The sequence below is a fragment of the Pteropus vampyrus genome, unplaced genomic scaffold (genome assembly GCF_000151845.1).
Source record: "Pteropus vampyrus isolate Shadow unplaced genomic scaffold, Pvam_2.0 Scaffold144, whole genome shotgun sequence".
Taxonomy (NCBI): Eukaryota; Metazoa; Chordata; class Mammalia; order Chiroptera; family Pteropodidae; genus Pteropus; species Pteropus vampyrus.
The window spans coordinates 1,862,202-1,871,890 of record NW_011888925.1 but is presented as its reverse complement, the minus strand read 5'-3'; the positions used below and the strand labels follow the sequence as shown (position 1 = coordinate 1,871,890).

Sequence of the window (9,689 nt, the reverse complement as noted above, 5' to 3'; positions counted from 1 at the left end):
GGGCGGCAACCCTCAGGGTAGGGTCTGCTATGCACTGGCGCTCAGCCGCCCGGGGACAGGGGACAGCCCCTCCATCCGCTGGGCAGGCTGAGGGCACCTCCTTCCTGTGGTGAACTGAAGGGTCTGGGCCCAGAGTGACTGAGGGAGGAGCCCCCTCCTGATGCCCAGTCTTTCAGATTTGGGGTTCCCTAACTGTGAGGGTGCAGAGCAGGTGGCCTAAGCCCCTCCCTCCCCTCCGTAGCAGGGCTGCCAGTGTCTGCTCTACCTTCTGCTGGGAAGGGTGTGTGTGTCACATGGGAACAGCCTGTGCAGGGCCGAGAGGTGGCGGGGCAGGATGGGGGTGCTCCCCTTCTCCAAGAGGCTCGTGATGGACGTGTTCCCTGTCAGGTGGCCATGGCGGAGCCTGAGCTGGCAGAGCCTGAGCATCCTGCAGGCCGCCCCCTGCAGCCTCCAGCCCGCCCTTCCTCTCTCCTCCTTACAGTCTTCCTGCATTTTAGAAGCTCACCTTTTGGGCTCATTTTTAGTTTGTAAATGATGCGTCCTGATGCTTCCTAAGCCCCTGCTGGCAGCTGTGTTTCATGTGACTTCAATAGCACCATCACAGGCCCCTTTACCCTGCATTCTCAATTTCTTGCTTATTGAACGCCTGCTCCATAGCTCATGTGGCCTCCGGGGACCTTTGGGTAGAAGCAGACTGCCCAGCGGGCACAGCTGTGTGTGGGACTCCTGCTCCTTGCACACCGGGCAGGGGAAGGGACACAGCTATTTATGTCTGCACTGGGTGTGTCAGGAGGTGGAAGCCAGCGAGGACTCAGGAACCAGGAACTTGGTGGCTGCAGGCCCGGGGGAGGACAGGTACAGGAAGATAGAGCCAGGTTGGCAGTGGGTGTGGGAGGCAGCGAGCACAGATGGGGCTGAGGGTGGCGGCGGGTGGTGGACACGGCTGGCCTTCCTCCACCGGGACACCCAGCTGGCACCGCTGCTTTGGTTCATTAAAATCTCGTCATTTGCACCCCCGATGGCAACAAGTGGTCCTTGTACAGTGGCACCCATCCTTCTCTCTATCGGTGCTCCCTCCTCCTCTCGGACGTTGTAAGTGCCATAAAAATAGCTTAGCTGCGCGTAGCATGTGGGAAGAGAGAGGCCCGGCTGTCAGCCATTCCCCTGCCAGCAGGGCCCGCGTCTGTTTTATTATTGCTGCCTGGCTGTATTTCACGATGGTTTAAACATCATCAAACGCCACATCTCTTTTGAAAAGCAAGAGCTACCTTGCTGAGGATGTTGAGGAGAAACAGGAACATTAAAATCTACGAAGCAAATGGCCCAGAATTGACATTTGCAACGGGAGCTTTGCAGCTTTGACTGTCAAAGGAGCTAAATCCCGTCTGGCAGCCGGCAGGGAACTTTCCCGGGTCATCACCGAAACCCTGAGGTTTGGCGGGGAGGGGACCAGGGCATCATAGGTAGGGTCAGAGAATGATGGAATTCTGGGGGTCACCTGACCACTTCTTAGTGCCTCCTCGGCCTCGACCTTGACTCAGCCTCATCTCCCTCCTAACAAGTGCGGTGGGCGTCCATCCCCTCCGGCATGCAGAGTGGGATCACAGGGCCTAGGTCTTGGGGGTGGAAGTGGGGGTGTGTCAGAAGATGCACTGGACAGGGCTGCGGTGGCCACTTCCGAGCTTTCGTGACCCCGACCAGGAAACACCTCTCCTCTGAGCCTTGGTTTCCGTAGCTGTAAACCTGGAAGGGTGACATTCCCTTCCAAAGATATTTGAGAGGATCAAGAGGCTGCATGCAAATGCGGCCAGTCATTGGAACTCAGTAAATGGTGACTTAACACTGAGGAAGTGGGCGTTTGAGTTGGAATGGGCTTTTTAAAAACGTTTAATTCAACTATTTCTACCGAAAAATAGGTATAATAAAATCAGGGAACCATTAAAACAGAAATAGAAAGAAACCAGGGACAAGGGAGGATGCTGACCTGGACATCCAATAAGGACGTGCCCCACGCTCTTAGCTACACCTGGAGCCCTTTGGCCTGGATGCCCTTGGCACGTGCTTTCCAACCTGCCAGCCTCTTGCTGGGTTCCTGGTTGTGGCCCTGCTCTGCTCAGCTCTACCACCTGCCACTTGATGCTGGTGTCTCGTCTACTGAGAGAGGCAGTGTGGCTGCCCTTATATTTTATGCTCTTGGTGGCTGCATGGGGCAGCTTGGCTCCTGGCACCTACCCTGGTCCTGACCAGATTAAAAGTAGGCTGAGCGAGTCTATTGCAACTGAATAGGAAATGTGCCTTTGAGCTTCCTGGCAGCTATAGCAAAATGGGAAACAAGATTTTAGGTTTTACAATTCCAAACTTGGAAAGCAATTTAAACTTCTGCTTAATCCTCTCTCTTTCCACTCGTTCCCTTTTGTCTCCCTTCTCTCCCTCTAGTACCCTCACCAACTGCTCTTTATTTCCCCCGCAGATGCTTCTTACCTTGTTCCAGAGCCCTCCCCAGTCTCCCTAAGTGCACCTTCCCTCACGTGGCTTCGCTTCTGACTTGGGAGGTGCTCTGTGCCCCCTTGTTTGTTGCTTTCCATTCCCATGTCTGCCAGCCTGGCCTCTGGGCCTCTTGCCTCGCCCAGGCCCACTGGGTCTGACGCTGCAATTCCTCTCAGATGAGCCAGTGACTAATAAGGGTTGCCCCTGGGGGGCCGGCAAAATCTTTCCCTCCTTAATATGGCAGTTTAAAAATGTGTCACCATCGATTTGAAGAAAAGACTTGTTCCTGCTGAGAAAAGCGGCCTGGAGATTCGTCTCGCCTTAGGAATCACACAGGCAGCTGCATAAATTCCAGAGCCACCAAGCGCTCTTCATGCAAATGCTGGCTCACAGCCCCACAGCCAGCCTGAGAGCCCCTCGGATTCCACCCCCACGCTCCTGGGGGCTGGCACCCCACTTACCGACCTCTCCTGTTCTCACAGAGACTCTGGGGGGCCCTTTGCCGGGGGATCCTAATTAGAAGATCCTCCTTCTCTCTACCAGTTTGTGGTTAAGCCGGAGGCTGAGCCCATAGCTAATTCCATGTCCTGACGTGCTTTAATCCTGGCGGAGAATGCGGATGGCTGACTTCTGCAAGGAGCCCCTGAGAGCCATCGGGGTGTCCGCGCAGGTCAGCGGCCCTCGCTCGCCCTTGACTGTGGATCTTTTGGCTGTACAATAGGTCTTCCCTGAATGCGGGGTTTTTACTGCATTGATGCCCTGTCTCCTACCTTATTTCGTCCTTACCTGGAAAGGGGTCATTCAGTCTACCCCCGGCCTCCAGACAGGCCCTCTCCCCTCTGGGTGGTGGGGCCTGCCCCTCTGTACACTGCCCTCATACCTGGCCCAACCTCCTGCCCCACAGCAGCAGATGCTGGTCCCGCCCTGGTCCAGCAGCTCTGTGAGCCCAGGACGATCATCATAAAAATGGCCTAGGACAAGTTGGGAGGCTGTGGTACAGGGCTCTTATGTGACTTGTCTCCAGCCGAGCCAGGAAGCTCGAACCACATCTTTTCACTGTATATCCTGGGTACTTTCCACTCGGTCACGTCACCTTTGACTGAATGAGTGAGTGAATGAGTGGCGGGGAGTGGGCATGCGGTGACCACTTGTAGGGCTAGGCGTCCTTCTGGTTAGCAGGCATGGAGTCAGCCCAGGATAGGGGAGGGGTGTCTGGAGAGCTCAGGGGACAGCTGAGCTTTCCAGGTCCCCATAGGGTCCCCATCCCCTTCTGTCATCCAGAGGTCACAGTGGCCACGTTTACGGTGGTGTTGCTTGCCGTCCCAGGGGGCTCTCCCAAGCGTGGTGCAGAACAGGACAGGGGCTTGGCTGCCAAGGATGCCACAAGGCCACGCTCAGCATGGACAGTCTCTCTTGCTCTGGCTGCAGTGGGGTGACCCTGGTTGGCACCCAGGACAGTGGCCTGCAATCTGCAATTGGGCTCAGTAGGGGATGGAGAAGAGGGTGGCATGAGATGCCAGTGAGCCCCACCCTGGTTCTTGGGGAGCGGGTGCGGCTGCAAGCCTGGGTGTCAGGGAAGAGGTAAACAGGCAGTTTGCGGCCTCCGCAGCTGCTGCGGGCCCCTCCGAACATGTGCTGGGCGGGCGTTCACCACCTGGTGCGGGGAAGTCCGCAGGCTGGCCCCGGGCTGCACCACCCCCAGCCACAGAAAGGGCCCCATGAGGGCTCCTGTCAGCCATCACTCCAGGAAAGGAGGGGCTTTGTTTTTCCTGGCTCCCTAAATGTTATTACCTTTATAGGCTTTGGAAATCATTTTTTTGGCTTGAGTTACTTGTCCTCTGCAATGTGGAAATCATGGGACGGAAAATAAACCGCAGGGTTACTCTTGGCTCTGAAAGGTCAGGTGGCAGGGGATGAGGGGGCAGGGCTCAGATGTGTCCTTCCAGGCCTGGGTCACTCTTTCGGGACCATCGTAACTGGAAGCAGGGGCGGGGGGCAGGGATGGTGTGTGGCAGAGGGGGCCCTGGACTTCTGGTGGGACAGTCAGCCTGAGGCTTTGGGACCTGCCGCCTTCGTCAGATGGTTCCCACTAAACTGGCCTGGGATGGTGAGAGTCACGCTTTCCTCCTAGATGCCCAGCTACACCAGCTGGCTCCCCTCAGGTGCCATCCAGGGCACCCTGCCAGCCACGGGCAGCATAGACATCTCAGTGTAAGAAAAAAAATAAGCAAGCCCTTTGGGTTTTGGCAGCTGGGATGCAGGCCTGGCAGGGGCTCCCACCTGCAGAAGGTGCTTTATCTTCTGGCGAAGTTGGCTGGTCGGGAGCTGGGTGAGGAGCCCCCAGGAACCCATGCAAATCCTCCCTTCCCTGGGACGGAGGACCCTGGAGGGAGGCCTGGGGTGTCTGCCCCGGGAGAAGGCTGCTCCTCTACTCTCTTAATATGCGAAGAGCTCCCACAAATCAATAAGAAAAATGGGCAAAAGATGTGGACAGGCAATTCTCGGAAGGAGAAAAACAAATGGCCAGTAAACAAGTGAAAAGATGCAGAACTTCGCTAGTAATCAAGAAAAGGCTAATTGAAATAAGAGACATCATTCTTCTCGTGGGTGCTGGCGAGCGAGGCTGGAAGTGCGGCTGTGCGCAGCCGCAGGCCCTCTCCCGGCTCACCCCGTGGCTTGCACCAGTCCATCGCATAGTAGGTGCTTTCTTTGCACCCGAAAACACACAGCACACCTCTCTGCTCACAGTAAGTCTCAGCAGGGCCACCACCGTCGCCTTCATGTCCCTAGTTTGCCCTGGCCATGCCTGCTGACCTGAGAGTCCCCATGCGTCCTTGGCTGTGGCCATGGTCCTTCTGGGCCTGGCCCCTGGTGGGGTGGATGCCGCTTCCTGCTGCTCCGCGATGCCCTGGGCTTCAGCGTTCTCTGTAAGCTCATGGCTGGTGCCAGGGTCACACTGCACAATGCGGTGTTGGGGCCACAAGGGAGATGGGACCCCTAGAGCTGAGCAGCCCTGGATGTTATCACGGTTTCTTCCGACACTCCCGGGATCCCCAGTTTGGGCGTCCTGGCTGGCACACCTACATCATCTGGCCCCAAAACATCTGCCTTTTCTGGCTTACCCTCCTGCCTTCTGCTTTCCCGTCCTGGTTTTGGGTCTTATAACTGCGTGTTCTCTCTCACCTCCCGGCCTTTGCACGGGCTCTTCTTCCTGCTGGGAGCACCCTTTCCTCCCATTTTCACTTGGCTGACCCTGGTCATGCCCCAGGGTCTCAGCTTAGATGTCATCTCCTTCAGGAGCCTCCTCCGACAACCTGACCTGGGTTAGGCATCCCTCCCATGGGCTTCAGAGCATAGTCTTTCATTCGGCTTTGTGTTCATTCATTCAGCAGGTGCTGGGTGCTGGGGCTGGAAGAGGGGAGGGGCAAGGGAGATGTGGCCCAGGCAGCTAGGTCACCCTAGGGAGCTACACAGTCACCTGGAATGACCTGGCCCTGGGGCAGACCTGTCTGGAGGTCTGGAAGGGGATGCCAGGGGGAGCATCCCAGACGGGCCCAAGGTGGCGCCCTGGGTGTGGCTCAGCTTGCTAGGAGCCCCAGATGCCCTTTCTCAGCCTGCGCCCCTGGGGAACCCTCTTTTGCAGAGCCCAGTGAGGCTGGACCACAGCAGAGCTGCCTTTGATGCGGAGCTTGAGGGGGAGAGCACAAGTCATACTTCAAAGGGCTGCAGTCCCAGGGAATCTGGGTCTCTGAGTCCTTGAATTGTCCTCCTGCCTGCCCACCCCTCTCTTGCCTCCCTGGGCGAAGCCAGCCAGCAGGAGAGCCGAGGCCTGAGGGAGATGCTAGCCTAGAGCTCAGCTCCCAGGATCCCGGGCAGCCTCCTCTCCCGCTCCCTCCTTCCTGTCCTCCCACTCCTGGGGCCCAGCCCCCTCCAGCCTCCTCCCTTTGACTCCCCAGACAGGTGGGTGCAGCCCTCCTTCCTTCCTTCAGAGAGTGTGACGTGATAAAGACCCAGTCCCTGTCTCTGAAAGGCACTGACTGCATAGTGGGGGCAACAGGGTTACAGCACAGTGCATAAGTGCATTGGCAAGTGGGTCAGGGAAGGCTTCCTGGAGGAGGCCTACCTGGGAGACCTACTTCCCTCCATTTTCTGGTCGGAGCTCACCTATGCCTTTCCCTCCAGGCTCACAGACACCCAGTCAGGCTTCCCCATGAGGCCTCATGGGCCAGGACTTGGGGCTGTGGGACCAGCCTGGACAGGCCTGGTTGCAGTATGAACCCATGTCACCGTGGCCTTGGGCAAGTTTCTTAGATCCAGACCTCTGTTTGTTTGCATGAAAATGGGGATAAGCCAGGATGGAGCATGGTGACTTGTCTGGCACCCGGTGCCATCGAGCCACACTGCCTTGCCTCTCGCAGATGGGCGCCCCTTTAGGAAAGCCCCCCGACTGAAGGTTCCGATCTGGGCACCCACACGGGAGGAAGCACATTCATTAGGAGACTCGGGCTCGCCGCCTGCCATGCCAAGTGTCTCGCCGTGCCAGCTTCCTGAGGCCGCGGGCTCGCCGAGAGCACATCTCCTGCGTCTTCCTGGTAACAGGTTCCATCTGCCAGCCCCTGGGGAGACGCCAACTGGGGAGGTACTGTGAGGGGACCAGCCTCCCTGGTGACGCCCCCTCGGCCCTTTGCCCCTACTTTGAATGGGCTCTGTCCCCTTTCTCCGCCCGCCACAGCTAATTCATTCGCCAGGCCCCGATCCAAGGGAAAGCTAATTAAAGAACTTCTGCTTTTGGCTTAGCCTGGACTTTGAAGATTCCCTTGGTCTTCCTGGAGTATCTGAAAACAGGTGGAGAAAGGGCGCGTCAGGAAGGGCGTCAGATTAACGCCCCCCCAGCCTCGTAATAGGCTTCATCCCCGCCCCGCTGGCGCTGGCAGGCATCAAGCAGCTCTGCAGCTCTGGGCCCCACGCTGGGAAGGGGCCCTTTGTGAGCCTGTGGGATGCAGACAGCATGGCTCCCTGTCCCTAGCTTTCCGTGAATGGGAGGCCGTGTGTTCCCTGAGTTTTGGGGGCCTGGGCCCCTCACCACACATTCTCCAGGGCAACGAGAGGCGTGGGGTACTGGCATCCAGAGGCTCTGCACCTTTTCATCTGTGTCGTGGTGGGGCACCTGCCTTCAGGGCTGCTACAGTGACGGGCACAGTGGGCTCGCTCCCTCCCTGCCCCTCCCCCCCGTCAGGCCCCCCCCACGGCAGCGTCTTTTCTTTCACAAGCTGGTTTGCCCCTCAGAGATTTTAATCAACCCACACAAATATTTTTTCAACACTTACCAGCAGAACATGAGCTCCATGGGGCAGGGGTCTTTGGGGTCCACATTCACTGCTATATCCCCTATCTGAACAGGGCCCGGCACACAGTAGGTGCGCAGTAAAGACTTGTTGATCTTCTGGTTGGTGGTCAGGTCCTGAGACAGAGGTGGTCTGCTTTCACAGAGGTTATATTATTTCTGCCTGCAGAAAACACCCACAGGGTCTTGTGGGGATCATCGAGCCCCCAAATGTCGGGTGGCGGTCTTAGAGCCTGCCCTCCCTTCCACTCTGGGCTTTGGCCAAGCCTGGTGTAACCGTGGGGAGAGTCGGGGTGTTCTGCTGCCACTCCGGCCCCCATCCTTGCCCCGCCCCAGACCCCTGCTCCCCGTTTCCCTATGCTGTGCTGTGGAGGCGGCAGGGGTGGGTGGGGTAGGGAGCATTTAGACCCACGGTTCCCTGTACAGGGACCTCTTGAGGGCAACTCGCCTGCGTCACGGAAATAAAAATGATAAAAACCTACCACTGAATTCTGGGTGGCAGTAAATTACTTAACACCTGAAACAGGTTGAAATGTGGCCACTGTGGCTTTTAATAAGCCCATCTCCGATGCAGCCGCTTCCGTGAGAAGCCGGCCGGGTCTCTTCTCCAGGCATAATTTCATCGCGTCCCAGGCTTGGCAGCAGTGCAAATAAGATTTCACTTCCCCTGTAAATCTGCGAGGGGGGCGCTGGGATTTCGTTCGTGCTGTCAGTTAGCGGCTCGAGAGAGCCTATTTACTTAGCCTCTGACGGAGAGGGTCCTTCAGGGGTGCCTGACGTGGGGGGGTGCTGCGGGGGTGGGGAAGCAGGTGCTGACGGGAGGACTGGGGGTGTGGAGGAGGGAAGGCGGGCAGCAGTGGAGCTGGGAGCACACTTGGTTTTGGAGGCCTGAAGGTGGATGAACAAAACCTACCCAGACCTACCAAGGCAGCATTTAGGGCTGGTTGGCTGGCTGACCCAAGATCCTCTGCGACCTCCTAGGCCAGATGCTAAGAACAGGCCACAGAACTAGGGTGTGTTCGTGTGGTGTGGGTTCGAAGATTGGGTCGCCTCTTCTCTGGGATGCTTGGTGAAGCCAGAGACCCCCTGGGAAATGAGGCCAGGAAAAAGGAAGCTTCTGGAACCTGGTGGTAGCCAAGTAAGAATACGGTCCAGGTACAGGGGGTAGTGGCCACCCACTCTCTTTCTTTCCCACTTGAACTAGAACTTCGCGTCCTGAGTCCGACCAAACAGGGAGAGTTGGATACAAGAAGCAGGGGCCCTGGGCTTTGGGGTGCCTCTTGGCCACAGGGCAGGCATTCAGGGTCTTACCCTATACCTGTCTGTAACCTCGGTGAGGTGCAAGCCCTGAGATTTCTTTGGGAAGGAAAGGGCTAGAAGCTCCTTGGCTGGAGTGCAGCACGGTATGTGCTGCAGCTGGTGTGTGTGTGTGGGGGGGGCAGTTTCCCAGGTTTGCGGGGAGACCACCCATCTCCTGGGGTTCTTCTGAAGACATGCTAGGGAGACGGGGCCAGTTCGGGGTCAGTCGGTCCCTTCCCCCCTACAAAACTCATGGGCCCTCGAGGGACGGGCCAGCTCCGCTTATTCTCCTTCGAGGACCAGAGTGGCGGCTGCACCACTCAGACCACCTGCCCCTCTCCAGAAGGGCTCAGTTATGTTTGGAGGGTCTTTTTTCCATTGACCTGAAATACAGTTCCTGGAAATGTCCCCAGGGTCATCGTGAGTTCCTCCTGTGGGGCCCAACCCTGTCTGGGCTTCCAACTCCTTTGGGGCACTTATTAAAACCTAAGATGCCACCACCCCATCACCCCCCGTCCTCCTGAAGCTGGAAGCTTGAGTCAGCCTGCCATCCTGTCTG

General features: G+C 57.5%; 2 protein-coding genes across 4 annotated transcripts in view; one reads left to right on the top strand and one right to left on the bottom strand.

Annotated features, from left to right (window-relative positions):
• MACROD1 (MACRO domain containing 1) overlaps nt 1-9,689 on the top strand; it is a 142,261-nt gene that overhangs the window by 19,408 nt on the left and 113,164 nt on the right. The window lies entirely within an intron of this gene.
• The window catches only part of FLRT1 (fibronectin leucine rich transmembrane protein 1), a 31,273-nt gene that overhangs the window by 6,507 nt on the left and 15,077 nt on the right, over nt 1-9,689 (bottom strand). The window contains exon 2 of the mRNA XM_011368948.2: nt 7,815-7,948. Within this exon, the coding sequence (XP_011367250.1) occupies nt 7,815-7,948 (134 nt within the window). The remainder of the gene's footprint in view (nt 1-7,814; nt 7,949-9,689) is intronic.